Consider the following 19,684-nt stretch of genomic DNA (forward strand, 5'->3'; position numbering starts at 1 on the left):
AATATATTTATATTTATTCAATGTTTTTGAGTCACAGACAGTCTGCTTTACGACCTGTACGAATGTCTCTCTGCTGGTGTGGATCAGACTGGACCAGACTGTTGCGACTACAGCTGTATGTCAGCAGAGGTCATAAGTGCACTGCAGGAGGCAAATCCCCATAACCTTGGTTTTTAAATTGAACATTGCAAATGCAGTGTGTTAGTGACAGACAGATAAAACATTACCGCATTAATTAATATTGCTTGGAGGTTAAATAATATATCAAAATGAGTAATTATTAAATCAATTATAACTTCTTTTTTTTTTACACGTTTAATTGCTTTATTCTCCTTTATTACAGAATTCCATTCTGTTATTATTCTTTTTTAGTTGTGGTAGTAGTTGTTAAGGATTGTAAACAGTAAGTAAAGACACTAGATAAGAGGTTTAAAGAGGAAATATTGTATACACACACCAGTGGCAGAGTAGCCTACATTTATCCAAGTACTAATTTGAGATACTTGTACTTCACTTGAGTACTTTTTTGTGCTAAGTTATGCCTCAACTCCTCTACAATTCAAAGGGAACTTTGCTACATGTATACGAAAGTTAATTTAACTTTGATAGGCATACTTTAAGTATATGTGAGTATAACGTTATGTTGATGATAATACGTTTGTAGTTTTATTTCAGTACGCTTATTCCTCCGCTGCTGACAAACACATCATTATTTATTTATTCTTTGTATTTCATTAAAATACAGTTCGCTGTTGAGTCCAATAAGCGCAGTTTCCTGTAACAAAATGTGCCCGGTAAGTAAATTAAGCAACTTACAACAGCGCGAGTCCATTGGCTCGAGCTCCAAGCTCCGCCTGAGAGCTGACCCAGCGCGTGACGGCCAAGGAAACCCGATATACTTGGCTGGTGCTGCGCGTGTTGACGTGCCTTGTCTGTCTCAGGAGGTTGTTTGGGAAGTTCACCTGACTGTCCCTGTGATGGAGACCAGACAACAAGGTAAGTCACTGTCGGTTAATGTTGAAAATAACTATTTATTTCAGACAGAACTTAAAAACAGCCGCTGCGTTTCTCTGTTTGCTGCTGATCTGCTAACGAGCTGAATGAAGGCTGCACTGAAGACACGTCACTGTTTTGAGGCTGGAGGGCTTGGAAGCAAATAGGCTGTAAATCAGAAAATTCTGGGAAAGTCACTCTTGAGCTATTGTAGCTGGCTGTTTATTCTCATATAGCCGACCCCACTGTTTAAACTGTTATGTGTAATTTGTGCAGTAGCCTACAATATTTCTAAAATTATTTTCTTACAAGCTCACCAATAACGTGCTGCTTTTCTGGCCAGCTGTTTCTGAAAAGAAGCAAATATCCAGACAGGAAGCTTCAGATATGCACAGATGTACAGTTTGCCAGTGTGCTGTAGGTTTGTCTTACAGTTTATTGAATACATTATGGAAACTCCAGACCAAATTAAGTCTTGCAGCTGGATGCTGTTTCCTGACTCAGAGGCTATCTGGTGGTAGCCTATATAATGCAGGAGCCTTTTACATATTTCTGGTGTCTGTAGAAGACCAGCAAAGTGCCTGTTTTCTATTAATCTCTGAAATCAGTTTGACCGTCCTGTAACCCACAAACACCATCCAGCATCTTCACTTCTGCTGTGCTGAGTAAAAAAGCACCGCTATAAATGTCTTTATAACATAAAGCTTGCTTCAAGTTAAGACAAATATTTTAATTAATTCATAAAAGGGTCTGTAAAGTCTACTGCATGAATAGTGTTTATAAGAGGGCCAGATCACCCTTTCATGTTGTCAGACTGTGTTTTACCATTTGTGTCATTAGTAGATAGTGTGATAACTGACATTGAGGGGCCATATTGAGAAATCTTCTTATGTGTGCACTGGAGAAAATTTTTTAACTCTTAATTTATGGACAATCAGAGTCAACCTCAAATGCAGTCATTTTGGTACAGGTGGGAAAATTAATTTCTTGAAAATGAGACATGAGCTTTTACATACTGGCAGTGACTCCCACATCCCTGAACTCAGAGGGATGAAGGGACTGTTTGTTTATACAGGTAGTTAATTGCATTCTGAAAGCGTACCTATGGCTAACTGGGAGTGAGCAGGGCTTTGAGGCCAGAGAAACTTTACATTTTCTATGGAACCTAATGAACATGATGATATGCGTTTGTAATGGAAATATGGTCTCACATAAACACCCCAAGCTTAGTTTAGCATCATTTGATTTTGCAGCCATATGACCATCCCCAGGCCTCTGATTTAGCATAGCCACATGACCAGTGGGCCAAATGGGAGTCTTATGACCTGAGGTATTCCACCCCAGCCAAAAAGTGCGGCCCACTGAAATCAACCTTCAAGATCTTAAAAAAAGAATCCAAAACACTGTGTTTCTTTCTAATTAATGTGAATGTAAACTTGGTACTGGAGTGATATAGTCAATGAGTATATGCAGCCTTTTGGTTTTTTTGGGGGGGTCAGTTTTACCACAAGTCAAAATGTGGAACCAAAAGCAAAGCATTGTTAGTGAAACAAAACTGTCATGCCAGTCTGCTTCCTCCTGTAGTGCTGGAGTACGGTGTAATGAGATTTCATCAGTAACCACAGAACTTTGATTGTTCAATAACCTTGGATATTTTTGCCTAAATTGTTTTAAAGTTACAACACATCTCATTGTTAAATCTGTGTGGCACATATTATTATATTATCCTTGGCATGCTTTTTAGGTATAGGTATCAGGTATATCCTGGTAAAAACGGCGCCAAGAAAATCAGATCTGTGCAACAAAAAGTGTTAAGTCAGACTTCCTGTTCCTGTATGAAGACTCACATAAGCTGCCTACACTAACTCCTGTAACAAAACAGACCTTATTATTATCAAGTTACTGGCAGGGCCTGGATTGATACTGGAGGAAACACCATGTTCCACAAGAAGGGTGTGTGTGTGTGTGTTTGTGTGTTTGTGCATGCGTGTATAACCAGTTTTCTTCATCTCCTCTCGCCCTGCTGCCTTGCTCTGCTGTAGAGTTGTACTCTGGTGTTCTGAGTGAAGCAGTGGTGGACTGGGGCAGCATGGGTCCTGGAGAGGAATGGGTTAACTCAGCCACACACGAGGCAGAGCAGGGTAAGACTCAACTCTCCCAGGTTAAAAAATAAAAGAATTATCTCATGGCACTTTTCATACAGAGCCGGTCTAGACGGTGCTTTTCGTAATATTATTTACAGACACCCAACAATTCCCACCATGAACAAGCACTTGACCACAGTGGCAAAGAAAAATTACCTTTAACGGGCAGAAACCTCGAGCAGAACCTAGAGTCAGGGGGAGCAAGAGGACAGAAAAAACGTAAATACATACTGAATCAGAGGGTGCGCACAGGTCACATCACAGGAAGTGACATCAGAGCATGCGTGTTTTGCCTGTGACATCAGTCGTTGAAGGCAAAACACCTGAAGTGACATCAGTGGGTGCTGGAAGAAGTGCAGAATGTTTGACAGTTTATGTTAGGATCAGTGCAACTGCTGTTCTCTTCCTTATGTGATTCATTGTTGATTCAGCTACTAATAGAGGGTGAGTGTGGTCTGAGTTGGTAAGAATGTCTTGAAAGACAACAAGGCTGGGATCATTTCAACATCATCATCACTTATTTCCTATATTATAATATTTATTTATAATTAGGGATCATTAATTAACTAATAAAAATATGTTAAAATTCAATATTGTAAATGGGAGGAAATGCCATAAATTGAGGCTTTAGATGTGACTTAACACAGGTACTAATAGGACTGTGTGTGAAGCAGGGCTGCAACTAACAATTATATTAATTACTGATTAATCTTCCATTTTCTCTATTAATCATCTTGTCTATAAAAAGCCAAAAAATTGTGCAGAAATGTCATCACAACTTCCCAGAACCAAAGTTGACATACACCAAACCGAGAGAGAGAGAGAGAGAGAGAGAGAGAGAGAGAAAGAAAGAAAGTGGCATTTTTCCTTGACTAAATAGATAATTGATTATCAAAACAGTTTCCGATTAATTTCCTGTTGATTGACTATTAGACTAATCTGTTCAGCTTTACTCTGAAAAACATTCAGGGATGGCCTTGACCAAAATACAGTAAACTAAAGGTTTACAGATTGATATTTGATACTCCTTTAAGTATTAATTTACATTAAGTAATAAATGTAAGTTTACATTATCAGGTGAATAACCAAAATCAATATGGCCAATCTTGCTTTGTCATTAGATGCAAAAATCTGTTGTTGGTCAACACCTCCTGCCCTCTTTGCAATGTGTATACCCTGATGCGTTCAAGTTTCTACAAGTACAGTGCACCTTACACTGGAATAATACTTTGTGTTAGTTTCTGACAATTTGATTTAACAAAACCTGTTATGGTTTTCCATCATATGAGCACAATATGAAATGAAATAATCTAAAGCTCTTTTGACACAGGATTACACAGAATTAGCCTTAGTTCATAGTGTACTTTTGTACCAACTGACATGCCACGAATCTGTGGCTTCTGGCAGTTGCCTGCTTTCCACGATTGGGAATCCAGCCTGGATTAGATGGCTTGTATAATCTATGATTGGCACAATGCAGAGATTGTGTGTATCCAAGCAAATGTAAAGAGAAAGTGCAACAACATAAGGTTTTTAGTGCCAGATTAAAATAAAGGGTTGATAGGCTTTTTCCTCAGTACCAAATCACTCACGAATTACTTTTCCAGGATCTGACATCTTAATTTTAAAGTCACTAACCAGGTGGTGGTTTCTGTTAACAAAAACTTCCTGTATGCTGAAATCTCAAGGCCAGTTTCACACACTGTAGCTCATAATCAGACTTTTTTGTCAGTTAAACTAAAATGAGGACTCATTGCTTGCAGAATTAGATGAATCAAGCACTTTCTGTGTTAACGTTTTGTTTTCTGTCTGAAATATAATCAACTGTAACTTTGCTCAGGTTTGAATCAGGGTACATTTAACCCATCTGGTGAGGAATCGGTTAAAAGGAGCCCATACGGTGACGACTTGGGTCCCGTTGCCCAAAATGGGGAAAATCTGACAGAATGGGGTAAAACTTCAGCAACACCCAGGGACGACCAGTGGGGTCAGACATCAGTGTCTGACAACTGGGTCATGTCCACCACTTGGGATATGCATCTGGACAGCACAGGTGAACGGGGTTGTAGACCGTAGTCTGTAGAATAGGCAATCTTACTTTGGTTGAATATTACTTTTAACCTACAGCCACACTAGGGCTGCAGCTGCCACTGAGGACACTGAGTTCAAGCCCTTTGTGTTTTATCTCATAATTTGGGGGGTTTAGCAGATTAGTGGAATTTAATGCTACAATTGACAAAAATCTAAAACAAACAAAAACCTTATGGGTATAATAAAGGCAGATTAAGGTATTGTTAGACTTTTTTATAATCCATCCAATAAATAAGCAACAAAGGATTTTATATTTTCCCACTGGGATCTTAGCCTTGTCAGTGTGGATTGGGCTTTAAACCAACATGTAGACCACGTTGTGTCTAAATAAAACAAAAAAATTAAATTAAATACACAGAAAATAAATACTTAAATAAAAGTCTCTGTCTGCATAGATGACCTATATATGGATACATTAATAAATCACAGTAGACTAGTTACACATTTTAATTTCCAGGTTTGTTGGACATGTTTTTCATTGCAGCACCACAGGCTTTGCCTTCTCTTAAATATATGAAACTAGTAGTAATCTATAATTGTTGGATGTGAAATTGAAAACATCAGAAATCAGCTCAGTACATTTAGATAGTCCAGTAATTGATGTTGAGACGTGACATGGGAAAAGTAGTTAGTTAGTAGTGGTTGCAGATTCTGGGCCATGTTCAATGACTGTACCATTAAATCATTATGTTAAATGTTTAACCAAAGTGAACTATTGCTTTAAAATGTAGTTCTGACCTACTCCCCTAGATGATTAGCCATTACAAAAATTGTATGATAAACCGCATGAGCAAGTTCGAAGCAATGTAGATGGCTCATTCAGTGAAAAATACTTAATAATAATACTATATACTACTATAATACTAATAAATGTGTGGCAGAAAAAAAGTACAAGAGCTGCTAAAATAATCATTTAGCAGCTTTTGGCAAAGTTGTCAGTTCACATTGCTTTAAAAAGTTTGCCTGTGTAACATCATTGACCCACCCCCTGTTTAGTGGAGAGCTTACAGCTTATTTTGTATCTAACTGACTTCATGTAGTGAACCATGACTGGGATCATTAACTAAGCTTCAGCATTCTTCACATTTCAGAGAATTGGCAATGCCACAGCAGTGTATCATGGTACAAATGATAGTTATCGTTCCTTCATAACCAGCATAAACAATTGTGTGTAATTTTATGTAAAATTTATGCAATCTTTTTTGTGTGTTTGTGCTACTCCAACTTTTTATATAAAATGGCACTGCACTATCCATTGGTGTTGATATAAGAAGCTGCTTACACACTGTGCCTTTGTTTCCACAATGACAGACTGTAAAGCATGTGACTCTCAAAAACAATTCTTACATACATGTTTCAGACACGTATAGAAACTTCCAAAACACAAAAATGTTTTCATGTCATGTGCAGTTATATTTTCCTTTGAGTTTAGCAAGCACTGCGTTAGCTAAAAAGAATCCTATGTTTGCTAAAAGTAAACCTGTCTTAACTAAAAAAAAATTGCAATATCTGGTATTTTGCCAGCAACATGGTCACTTACTTATGATTACCTTTAAAGGAATATAATCATTAGCAGTCTGGAAAAAGCCCAATAGTGTCAACATTACTAGCTAAAAGGAAACCTGCGTTTGCTAAAAAGAAACTTACGTTTGCTGACTTTGCCAAACGGAAGTCTGCCTTAGCTAAAAGGAAACCATTTGCAACATGCTATCTTGACAGTATGCTAAATTTAGCTGCAACATGGTCACTTATCATTACATTTAAAGTAAAATTAGCAGTTTGTAAAAAGCCTAATAGTGTGAACATTACAATATTTATTGAAGTGGAGATGATTATTGTTGTGTTGTTGATATGAGTTCTTAGCATGTTGCATCCATCTCTCAAGTGCATTTCAGTGCTTTATGTTTAAGTGAATTAATGATGCAGTTGTCTTCCCCCAATTAATACTGAACTTACACTGGTAGGTAGAACAGATTTAATTTGTGCGTTACTATTAGTAGCTATCTGGCATTTTTAGGGTCTTCTCATGGCTGGATGAGCATGAGAAAAGGCTCGGTTTGAGTCCTCCATGCACTTAGACAGACATGAAAAACTTCCACCTGAGCCCCAGGGGTTTAAAAAATCTGATTGTCCTGCTGCTGTGTGATGTAGACAGAAATAGCTCCATACTATAGAAAGCCTGCCTGTACTGATGCATGTTGTGCTTGACAGCTGTAAGCTACACTTGTGTAAACTTTGTGTGTGTTTACTGTATGTAGTGTTGAGCCCATTTTTAACTGTAGATTTTCAAAAATTTAACTGTCAATAGCATTTTGTTGTTGTACTATAGCCCTGCTTTAGTTAGTGGACATGGCTAGTTTTATCATCTTTACTAAACTTACTATGTCCTCACCTGTCCTATAATGCTTCCACAATAAGAGAGAGGACCCCTCACAGCAGGTACAGTAATCCTTTTCATTTCCATTCTGTCAAAAATGCAACAGTTTAACGCAGTGACATAAATACCTGCATGTATTTGCATTTCTTGGGTGGTGTGTACACAGTCGTTCTGCTGTTACCTGGTGCTGTGTGTGTGACCTGTCTGACTTAATTTGCCTTCAGCAAATATGGGAAGTCCTGCAACAATGCAATGCCAGTAAGAGGGAAACAGTTTTGAAATGAAAATCTGTTGTTCTCATTTTGTTTTTAGTCCTTCTCCATGTTTGTTGTTTTTGTTAGTTTGGATCTTTTGCTTTCACTCAAAGTCACTGACAGCTTCCTCGTCCTCTTTTTTTCAGTACAGTAATTGCATCATCATTGGCTCTTGACTTTATTTAATCAACTATGCAGAATATTTCATGTTATAGAGAAAGGTCTTAGTGATGGATTCAATGTTTTTCTGCTGATATATCAGCTGACAGTGTGTATCAGCTTTGTTGTTCTGCCTGAATGCAAAGTTTAGTCCAAGGAAAGTTCAAATCAAAGGCAACTGGACTTGGCTGAAGATTCTTGAATACTCTTCCTTTCCTCATCTCCTGTAGTGTTGGTGCTCTTCCTGGATCTTGTGGCTGTTTTCACAAAGGTCCAGTTTGGATACACTTTGTCTCCCACCACCCACTAAAGTATAAGCTGGAAGTTATCAGGGCCCTGCACCACCAAGCTGATAACATACAATTAAGTGCCTAAGCCCAAGAGAAGGAGCATGAACACCTGCAGGAGGCACTTAAAGCTTGTGGATATCCAAATTTGTGACACAACAATATTGTGATTCCATACATGTCTGGAGTATCAGGGAAATAAACCACCCAAAACACTCAAACACAAGAAAAGCAATCTAGTATGCTATATGCTGTCCAGTGCAGTGAGGAATGCAGACATGTATATTAAGGAAATGAAACAACCTCTGCACAAATGCATGGCCCAACACGGAAGGGTCAACGCCTCGGGTCAAGACTCAGCAGTTCACTTACATCTGAAGGACAAAGGACACTACCATATTTTGAGGAAAACAATGAACATATGTTGCTGGGTGAGAACAGATGGTTTGAAAGAGGAGTCAATAGAGGAATTTACACCATAGTAGAGAAACCATCCCTCAACAGGGAGGAGATTTTGACACTATTTATCCCCTACTCACAATGTTGCCCTTTCATCCCTTCCAAGGAAATTGAACCAAACATGACCCTACATCATACTTGATTTATTACCTTTTTATTTTTTTATTATTTAACCTTTATTTATTCAAGGAGCTTCACTGAGAGCAACCCCTCATTTGCAGGAAGGCCCTGATCACAATCACACCATTACACATTCACACCTGGAAACTGCCCGGTACAACCGCAGCCTGGTCTGCTGGCACTGAGCAGCTCCACTGGAGCAGTTGGGGTTATGGGCCTTGCTCAAGGGCACCTCAGTGGTGTTAATCAACTTTCCAGGCCCAGATTTATCCTGGTCACAAGCTCTCTTCTTTAACCTTTGGGCCAACACTGCCCTAAAGAAACGCACCTGCCGACCCCTGTATTCGGCAACGGTTTGTTATCTCGACATCACAAGAAAATTATCCCGTTATCAGGGGAAAACGGAGAAAAAATAATATTTTAATGGATGGCCACTTAGGGTTTCCGTAGTTCATTTTTCTGGTAAATACAATTTGTTTTATGCCTGTTTATCGCTAGCCAAAATTAGCATCCCATTTAATATCACAGTTGCTAACCAGGCTAGCTAGCGCCACCAACTCCTCCAATTATGGTCTCATCCAGTGTCTGGTTCCAAAAAAAACAAGATGGCGACAGGCAAATTCTAAACTCGAGGCTTCAAAATGGTAGTGCACAAACCAATGGGTAACGTCATGGTGACTACCAGGAGGTAGAGCAGGTTGCTTGCTATTCGGATGACCGGCAGTTCAATCCCCGGCCTCCAGGCGGCATGTTGAAGTGTCTTTTGGCAAGATCAGAATCAGAAATACTTCATTGATTCCTGAGGGGAAATTCTTTGTCACAATTGCACACTTGTCAAGGCATATGGAATAGAAATAGTAATAAAAGGTAGATAGATAATTAGTATATAAATATAAGATATAAGAAAAATATAAAGGAGTATGTACAATATTTACATTATTAGAGAATTGTTATGGTGAACCAAAAAGGACTAGTGAATAATGGCAGAAGAGAATATTGCACAAAAATAGATAATACGGTCCAGTTTAAAAACTAACTAAGTGTCTGTGTGTCAGACACTTAGAGGGAGGAGTTATAAAGCTTGATGGCCACAGGCAGGAATGACTTCCTGTGGCGCTCTGGTGCATTTTGGGGGAATGACCCTTGCACTGAAAGTACTCCTGTGTTTGATTAGCACATCATGGAGTGGGTGGGAGACATTGTCCAAGATGACATGTAGCTTAGATAGCATCCTCCACCACTGACTGAGAGTCCAGCTCCACCCCCACAACGTCCCTGGCTTTGCGATTGAGTTTGTTGTACACACCATGTAACAAAGTCCCCCACCACAGCCCTGTACTCAGCCTCGTCACCCTTGCTGATATATCCAACCACAGTAGAGTCATCAGAAAAATTCTGAAGATGGCAGGACTCTGTGTGGTAGTTGTATGAATGTGTGTGAATGGGTAACTGCGATGTAGTGTAAAAAGTGCTTTGAGTGGTTGCAAAGACTAGAAAGGTGCTATACAAATACAGAGCATTTACTACATCCACTTCTTTTTATACAGTCTATGGTCAGAACTGAGGTAGCCTCTTGGATGAGCCTCTGTTGTGGCAGAGGCGAAAAGCCCTTAACTTTCCTAACTATTACCATTACTTACTACCTGGATGACTAAAAATCTTCCGTTTTGGAGGCATCCACAAATAAAAAGCATGTGCTGAAGCGTGTGGGTGTGGTAGTGTAATTGTGTATATGAGACACAATGCTGTTGCCAGAGGTAAGTACAGTGTGCAAGTAGTATAATAAGGTGTTTCTGTGAGAGGCAGAAAGACACAATTTCTTCTAAAGACTGTCTTCTAAATCTGTAAAAGAGGGTGTTTTCTATATAAAACTGTCTTGCAGATTTTCTGAAGTCCACAATCTTTATTTCTTTTGAGATTTTCTTACAATCTTTTAACAAATATGTATAAATGCCTATGATTTCATAAACTGTCATACACTTGTTTTTAATTAGTGGGAATGAATGCCAAATAAAAGATATTCTAATTTATTTGTACTGTAAACCACTAAAGTCCAATATTGCAACTTTAAATTCAATCTGTCCTCAGAAACATCATCTTGTTTGTTTGTTTGTGTGTGGCAGTCTGTAGAGTCCGCCAGCAGAGTTAAAGCAAGATAATCCACGTCAGTTAATCCAGATTAGTGCACTACAGGCTGCAACCACAAATTACATAACTGTCAGACAGAGACGCAGACAGACATGGAGACAGTCCGACAGACATGTGGACTCAGACGTGGAGGCTGTCAGACAGTTTGCATCACACAGAAAAAACAAAAATACAGGCAAAAGGACAGAGATTTTTTTTATTTCTTTAGAAATACAGGGATCTTATATAGGAGAAACAAGACTGTAAAGGTCAAAAGCATTTCCTCCAGAAGGTCTTTGGTGTTGTATTTATAGTAACCTGTATGTTGTATTGATAAGACCCGTTATTGACACTAATAAAAATTTCATTTGGAAGACATTTTTGTCCAAAGAAACTTACCCAAAAATGCATCTGTAGGAACAAAAACAACAGAAATTCAGGACAGTTTGACGCATTTGATTCTTACAGTGCCTTGCTGTAATTGATGGAATCCAATTTTTTAGAGAGAGAGGGAGAGAAACATGAATATATTACCAGAGATGTTTTTAATTGTGTGTGTGTTATTCAGGTTTTCTGGACTCTGAGCCATTGAGAGAAGCTGATGAAGATTTGGTGTCAGAAGTCAACTTTAACACCTCCATCATGACAGAAGAGGAGAGAGAGGAGATTCAGCGAGAATTAGCTAAAGTATGCTGTTGTTCTCAAGTGCACGCTTAGATAGAACAAGAAGTGACAGTACGCAGACAGTAAAGGGACGAGTGCCTGCTAAGTCTTCTCTCTCTCTCTCTCTTCATCCTTTTTTGTATATGTCCAGCTGGAAGAGGAAATCAGTACGCTAAAGCAGGTTTTGTCATCCAAGGAGAAGCAGCACGCAGACCTGAGACAGAAACTGGGCATCAGTCCTCTGAGCGAGCTCAAAAACAACTTCAGCAGAGGCTGGCACGACATGCAGACCACCACCGCGTACGTTTGCAGGTTTAATTGAGTTCAAGTGAAGGGGACAAAGTGTGTGCGTTTGTGTTAAATGGCTTTCCTGTTTGCTGCCAACATAGATGCTGTTTGTGTGAACACACACGCAAAGAGCAGGTAGCTCTGTTTTTTAACAGCAAATACAGCAGAAATCATCCAAACTGATGGTCTGTTATAAACAGAAACCCAATTAAAAAGGCATAATCCTCTGCTCCGGGCTGCACAGCATGTGTGTGCATTTGTTATCGTTGATGGCCTCACTGTAGCAGGCATGATAAACCTGATTTTAAAAGCATATCAGATTGGTGCACTGTGCTAAAGGATACACAGTTAGCTGAACATGTCCCGTCCAGTCACTGGAAATGATAATGTTTTGTTTAATTTTCTTGACTCGTACATGCCTATCAATCATTCAGCCTTCTCTCCCACAGCCATGACAATAATATCTTAAAATGTTGTCTCATTATTCAGATGAAATAACCTGATTTTTACTGAATTATCAGCAGTGAAATACATCCGTAATGTTCCTCCAAATCTGGATATGACTTGCATTTTCTTTTTTTTTGCCTTTTTCGTGTGCAGGGAAGTAACCTCATTAGACCATCAGCTGTAAGCTCTTACTCAGGCGCCAAGAGACAGAGAGGGGCACGGTGATAGTCTCGAGAGGCCTCCCTTCTTCTCCAGTTACATTTGATAACCTGTAAAGATCACTTTACACACATGGTCACCATCCTCATGTATAATAAACTATGTAAGATCATAGAGAAACTGGGTAACACACATGGTTATGCAAGTGTAAATACACAGGAAAAAACATAAATACAGCTCATAATTATATCGTCAAAAACACCTTATTGTAATTAAAAAGTGATCAGAAGCAATAAGGTGATGTTGACCAGTCATTTGGACAAATAAACTGTGTGATTCACAGTAATGGACTGTGGCTTTGTGTGTGCACCACTGCACTGTAAGTGTGAAAGGCCAGGCTATTTAAAATGAAATCACCAGCAATATGGTAAGTGATAATTAAGACGATCACAAAGCATTTTGAAACCTGGGTTTTATTGCCTGCGATTAGGAAGGTGATTTGTTAGAATTTATGGGAATAGGCGTAATAGCCAAATCTCCCACTTTGATTTGACAATCCCATTTGTTCTATCTGCCTCTGGAAAAAGGTTTATGCGTTTGTCTCCATCATATGCATCTGTATATATTTGTTTGCATGTGTGAATGCCGTGTTAATTAAAGCACGAAACAGTGATGATGTATTTTGAATGCACATTCTTTCATGTCTTAGCTATAAGAAGACATCGGAGACACTGTCCACAGCAGGACAGAGAACCACAGCAGCCTTCAGTACACTGGGCAGCGCCATCACCAGGAAATTCGGCGACATGAGGTACACAGCTGTGTCATATCTTATTATTTAGGGACACTTTGCCTCTCACTTCAACACAGAGTTAAAATTTTTTGCTGCTCACCTGCCAACCACCTGTTGTCCACCGTTTTTATCTGTGCTTATCCGTACCCCCGTCTCTCAGCGAGCAGAGTTTTGACTCTTGCTCTAACCAGTTCAGAGGAAGTTGAGATTATGTAAGGCCACATTAAGCTGCTTTCAGTGGGAGCTGAATGGCCAGAGGCAAAGTCTGTCCTCCTCCGTCGCTGTCTTCCTCTTGTTCTGTCTCTTTGTCTGTGAGCTGGCATAGTTCTGTGTGAAATAAATGGAGCATTTGTGTTTATGACAACAGCTAGAGAATGTGGGCCTGTGTGTGTTAGAGAGAGAAGGCGAAGGAGAAATGTCCACATACAGTAATACGTTGGTTCACTGAAGCAGATGGAGAGTTTGTTGTTACTCAAGACAGTTGGTGCGTAATGCCTTTAAATAAAACTCATTTGGATTTAAAAAAAATCTAAACTGACATCTAACATTGTGTGTATACATATACATAATACTTGGAGAAAGCTGAAAAAACATATTTTTTGATACCATTACTTTGACAAAAAATACAGTGGGGTTTTAAAAATCCCCTGCAGAAACTGTAATGTGTTGACAGTAGCTACACTGTATTCAAATGGGGTGATGGGAGTTGTGGGTACACCGCAGCTTATTGTGTTTTTTGGAATATAAAGGACAGAAAGGAAAACAATACTTTATCTTTGATTATTCCAGCATGGTTGGTCTAGAGTTACTGTTCCCTCGGAGGTATGTTCCCATGGTTTCTGGCTTATGGTGTGCAGAGGTTTGGTTTGTGTGCACATACAGTCAGCATGTTTTCTATTTTTTCAGTGGATGTTTTGAAGTGTGTTCTTGCATGTCAGAAATGGTTATCCATTTTCAGTTTAATTGTCAAGGGATAAGGGAACTTATGTCCCACTATTTTGTTAGGTATATTTGTTTTTGTCAACATAGTGCCCTCTTACTCTAACCAGTAATTCACTACAATTATTTTCATTATATGAGCAACAAAAAATACTTTGATATATTGCACTATCCCAAAATATATAAGCAAATATCACTTTAAAGAGGATAGGCTCTACATTATCTATCAAATGTCATAATTATAAGCACTCTCTATCCATCTGTCCAGAATACTGTAGGGCAAGGTAACAGAAAAGCAGATTTTTATCCTTGAAAAATCCAATTTAATCAAGTCAGCCATAAATATATGAAATATTTCTAAGATGTTATATATATATATTAAGATGTTCCACTCACTCAGTGTTTGTGTGCCAACACTGTCATATAACTCTTTATTCTTATATCTGCTGTGTGTGTGTGTGTGTGTGAGATCACATAGACATTTGGCTTGTGTGCAATTATATTTAATTTAATATTTAACTTGAGTAAATTTTCATTTACTCTGTGATTGTGTACAAGTGAGATTAACAATAGTTCACTGCAATCTGGTTGCCACAGTAATGTTCCAGTTTATTTCTCTTTACAGATATGAGGTTGTTGAAAACAATACTAACCAGTGGCAGTTTCACAGTGATGTTTGTGTTAATGCATACATGTTCTACCAATAGAAAGAGTGAGATTGTAAAGTTAATAGGGCCAAACTTGTAAAAAATGTTTCCCTTCTTCCTCCATGCTTCCCAAGGTCCAACTCTATAGGGTAAGGATCAGCTGATCACACAGCTGATTGTGTTACATTAGTTGTTCCTACAGTAACTCAATAGATCTCAGACAGATCAGCTGATAACACTAACTGGTTGATACAGTATGGACTCAGACAGTCAGCTGAGTCTGTTTTTTTCAGTGTTGCTGCCATACTGGACTGCAGCGCTCAGTCAGGTGGTTCTTGTCTTGGCTCAAAATCAGATCTGATTGATTTGACAAGCCAAAACAAATTGCCTCAATGAATTAGGTGAACAAGTTGTCATGAATTGTCCTGCACTTTCCCAGTTGCAGGAAAGTGCTAAAGGTAAAGCCAACGCAGGCCGAGACTGATTTAAGGAGACCATGCAGGCTTTTTCACTTGAGCAATTTTTTTTTTTTTTAACAGATTGTTGAAGACAGAGAAAATTAATTGTGAGTTGCAGCCCTTTATGATATCACACCATATAGATCCTGCCCGTTTCTGTCATTCTCTAATTGAGGCTCTGAGACTGACAATGCATTAGCACGATACCAATAGAAAATATAGAAACAAGGATTTCTCTACCTACGTCTGTGGGCCAATGCAACTCTGGCTGTGTGTGTGTGTGTGTGTGTATAACTGGTGCTAATCATTAACTCCTCTCTCACCACGCTCTCTGGGGACAGCTACTCTCTCAGACACTCTATGAGCATGCCCGCCATGAGGTAACAACACTGTGCTTGCTTTTGTGTGTATTTTTTCTCTAATATTTCCACCTATTTACTCAAATAAATAAATATAACCATGCTCCAACACCTCGTGCAGTGCAAAAGCAAATTGTTTAATGTTTCCCTTTATGGTGCATTCACATTTATTTAGTTGGTGGCAGAGTGGTGATATGTTTCACATGGTACTGATACCAGCTTACACTACAATAATACTGTTTTCAGTGCCCTTTACTTCCGCAGTTTGCTTACAGTAAAAACTTACTGGAAAAAGGTATTCCACGGTGTTTATCCCAAATAGCGAGGTTATAAACTATTGTTCACAATGCAACATGTAAATACTGTTATTTTAGCAGAAGAGGACACTTGTGACTTTACCATTACTACTGTGCCTGAGAATAGTTTAGCAAATCATTTTGTGCAGTCTACTAAAATAAATAAAGTAAAACGTCTTATCTTTCTTTACAGAAACTCTCCCGGCTTCAAGTCTTTTGAGGAGAAAGTTGAGACTACAGTGTCCACTATTAAGGTACACACTGTGTGATTGTGGGTGTCAGAGAGTTGGGTTTAAGTGATGATAGACCAAAATACGTTAGCTTCTCACTTATCCTTATCCTTCTAAGGTGTTTAACATGTAATGTAGAGTGTATTTCTAAACTAGTATCAAAGAAACGCTTTGCTTATGCTTTTTTAATAGACTGTAACTGAATGCCTGAATGACTAATTGCCAGCCCTGGTGACAGAAATATTGACAGTCACACTAATTAACAACATGTGAACTGTGCTTTGTTGTAGAGTAACAAGCTGTGAAAGCTACACAGAGAAACTGGTCTGGTCGCTGCCTCTGAACATTATAAGATGTCAATGAAGCAGAGAGAAAACAGCACTATAATCTGGGTGTAATTGCTAGCTTACGCTCTCTGACAGCCTGTTGGTTTTCCTCACTGATCCTGATATAGCCTTAGCAAGAGCAGACTTCCATCTTTTGTCTGTATTATGCCCAGATATGAGTCAGAGAAATACTAAATTGCTGCTGACTTCTCTCCCATTTTATGAGTTTCAGTTTTAACATAATTTCAAGGATTCTTAATAACACTTCTTATGTTCATGAAACCCTCTCTCACTGTAGTGGTCAAAGTTGAACCAAAAGCTGTTTAAATTATATCCTAAAAAGTTTACAGTTTGGCTTTGGTTAGCTATATATACATATAAAATAAAGAAACATTATTCTTCATCCTTTTACATGCTCACCACCGGTGTCTTCTAGTGGAAGTCTTTGTAAAAGGCTGCCTCCCTGCGTCTATTCTGCAGCACAGCAGCAGTGCAGCCAGGATGTAGAGCAGAGAGAGGAGTTATTCAGTGACAACAGCACTTTTGTTTTTCTGTCATAGACAAAAGTTGGTGGTTCAGACACTGGAGGCAGCTTTGAGGAAGTCCTCTCCTCTGCAGCCAATGCCAGCTCCCAGGACACGCCCACTAACAACCTGATGGACAGCTCCGAAAGGCCGTGCTAGAGCTACAGCCACACCATGAGCCACGTAGGACCAGGAACTCTTATCACTGCTGTTATGCAGCACATATCTTCTCAACGCTCTGACTGAAATGTTACTGAATACTTTCACGTGTTAAGATGCTTTTGCACTCAATCCCCATGTTTGTGATTAAGTCTCCCGACACTTGGATGGAATTTCCTGCAACCCTAAATACTTAGATTTGATAGAAGATAACGAATGTCACCTGCCCTCCAGTGGCCTCCCAACCATGTTAAACCACAGATGTTGATCAGACGGTGTTTGAGGGGTAAAAGCAACCAAGCCTTTAGTTAAATAATGAATGAAAGGACGATGAGCAGATTCAAAGTCAGCTCCAGGAGGCAGATAAAATTAGAACCCTATATTTCTTCTGTTGCATGAGTGTCAAATGGTTTGGCTCATCTAATGTTCCTGTCATCACGAGAACTCAGAGGTTATGAATTCCTTCTTTTGCTATGTAAATCCAGATAAGTGGAAACAGCCATGTTGGACTTGGTACAGTATCTGTAAACTCTTCATCACTACAACTTTCATACCAAAAAATACAAAACTACATTACTAGGTTATTATTAGAAATGTGTGTTTTCATGTTACAGTTTCAACTACCTAGTACTTTTTACTAAATCATTTACAAAATGTGTATATACCCCAAGTTGTATAAATGATTTTACACTAAGACAGAACATCTTGCTGTTAACATTGTTATGGCACCTACCAAAAAAAGAAAAAGATCTGTTGTGGGCTAGCTTTTTGCAATTTGGATATTGCACTTGGCCGTATTGCAGTCTTGATAATATTTCGATTAATTGAGCAGCCCTAAAATGCAGTCAGTCATACTACTTTTTGAAAATCCCAGCTAACTGTTAACACATTTTCAGCTGCTGACAGTTTGGGTTGGGGTCTATTTGAATGCTGGATCATACTCGTACTGGCACGCATATTTATAATGAGAGTATATTTTGTTCTTTCTCTTTACTCCTTAGAAACAGGAAGTCACGAAGAATCTGATTAATCACACTGTGACAATTAAACAGTACCACAGCTGAACTGTTAAATACGGAAGCCCTGAGAAGTGTGGGAGAAAAAAACATTCTGGTGATCCATTTTCTAAGATCTGATATAAATAACTTTTCTCTCCTGTGTTTCTGACTTGATAACAGGTACAAAATACCTGGACAGGCTTATTGTTGTAATACTCATTTCGGTCACAAGAGGCTGAAGTGTGCCACTCTAAACACAACGCACTTACCACAATAGACTGTGTTTTAGAGTGCATGGAGAAATTAAAACTTACCTGGAAGAAAACATGAACACTTTTAGTAGTGATATAGTCAAGACCAAGACCAGAGTTTATCGAGGCTGAGACAAGACCAAGACTTTTAGGGGTGGAGACCAAGTCGAGACCAAGACCATCAATAAGTGTTCTCAAGACCGTTCTTGGTACTACAACACTAACTTTTAGTCGTATTTAGAACAATAGGTAGTGGTGCACGTCAGCATCTTATAGCAGAAATGAGTATCACAACAACAACAAACACTTGATGCAAAAAATTTATCTTAAAAACAATTTTATGTTTTCAACTGCCAAAACCATTTCACCTGATGTACAAGATGGTAATAAAAATGTAAGGAACTTACATTTCCTTTTTTTCCCCATGTGTTCTTGAAATAGGAGAGAAAACAATTTAGATCAGACTTCAGAAAATAATTTCTCCTCACTTGGCTCTCACGGCTTCTGTAGTTATAAATCTAAACATTTGCTATGTTGCTAATGCTATGTGACTGATCCAAGATATAATATGACAACATCACAGTTACACAAGAATTCCACAAAAGATGAAAAATCCGATTGTTTTCTTTTTAACTTTTCATGTATGGTCTCTGTGGCCGTGAATAACTTTGCCATCAAAGTAACGTTGTGTTTCCAATATATCATCTGTTTTGTGTTTCATTTTTCTCATATCGTCTTTCATGTATTTTTTATTTTCTTTGCCGTGGTTTGAGAAAGATGCCTTCAGATCATTTCGGTCTGTCCATGAAATGTATTTATTAAAATTCACATCAACAATCCAGTGCTGAAAGATCTTGTGTAGCAAGAAAAGGTTGTCATGTCTGACCTATTACAGAATAACTGAGGTAATGCATGTTCTGTCACTGGAAAATGAACTGCAGTATACATTTTACATGTGTATATTGTGTTGGGTTGAAGTCAAAATTGAACTCAGCACCAGTTAAGACCTTTTTTTTTCTTTTTTTCTCCCAAAAGCTGACTAAAACTCTGAAACATAACAACCAACACAGAAAATAATGTCCACATCATGTCAACACTGAATTCTGAGTATGCTGTTACCAATTTACATAACATGT

At 38.6% G+C, this 19,684-nt stretch overlaps 1 protein-coding gene across 3 annotated transcripts; it reads left to right on the top strand.

Annotated features, from left to right (window-relative positions):
• Window positions 1-879: 879 nt before the first annotated feature.
• Window positions 880-19,389, top strand: tpd52l1 (tpd52 like 1). 3 transcript variants are annotated; one of them, XM_046060304.1, is made up of 9 exons: window positions 900-996; window positions 3,036-3,134; window positions 4,978-5,190; window positions 11,580-11,698; window positions 11,826-11,974; window positions 13,278-13,379; window positions 15,747-15,785; window positions 16,254-16,314; window positions 17,177-19,389. In XM_046060304.1, the coding sequence occupies exons 1-9, from the start codon at window positions 978-980 to the stop codon at window positions 17,297-17,299; spliced, it is 924 nt and encodes a 307-aa protein (XP_045916260.1). In that variant the 5' UTR covers window positions 900-977; the 3' UTR covers window positions 17,300-19,389. The 3 variants fall into 3 exon arrangements, with proteins under 3 accessions (XP_045916263.1, XP_045916260.1, XP_045916262.1); XM_046060306.1 differs by lacking the exon at window positions 15,747-15,785; XM_046060307.1 differs by lacking the exons at window positions 3,036-3,134; window positions 4,978-5,190 and having other exon boundaries at window positions 880-996.
• The last annotated feature ends 295 nt before the right edge of the window (window positions 19,390-19,684 follow it).

Source organism: Micropterus dolomieu, linkage group LG10 (assembly GCF_021292245.1).
Source record: "Micropterus dolomieu isolate WLL.071019.BEF.003 ecotype Adirondacks linkage group LG10, ASM2129224v1, whole genome shotgun sequence".
In the NCBI taxonomy this organism is placed as follows: domain Eukaryota; kingdom Metazoa; phylum Chordata; class Actinopteri; order Centrarchiformes; family Centrarchidae; genus Micropterus; species Micropterus dolomieu.

Excerpts from the sequence above, each read along its gene's own strand:
- tpd52l1 (XM_046060304.1), top strand. Across the intron at positions 11,975-13,277 it reads GACATGCAGACCACCACCGC|CTATAAGAAGACATCGGAGA; the intron begins GTACGTTTGCAG and ends TTCATGTCTTAG. Across the intron at positions 13,380-15,746 it reads AGGAAATTCGGCGACATGAG|CTACTCTCTCAGACACTCTA; the intron begins GTACACAGCTGT and ends CTCTGGGGACAG.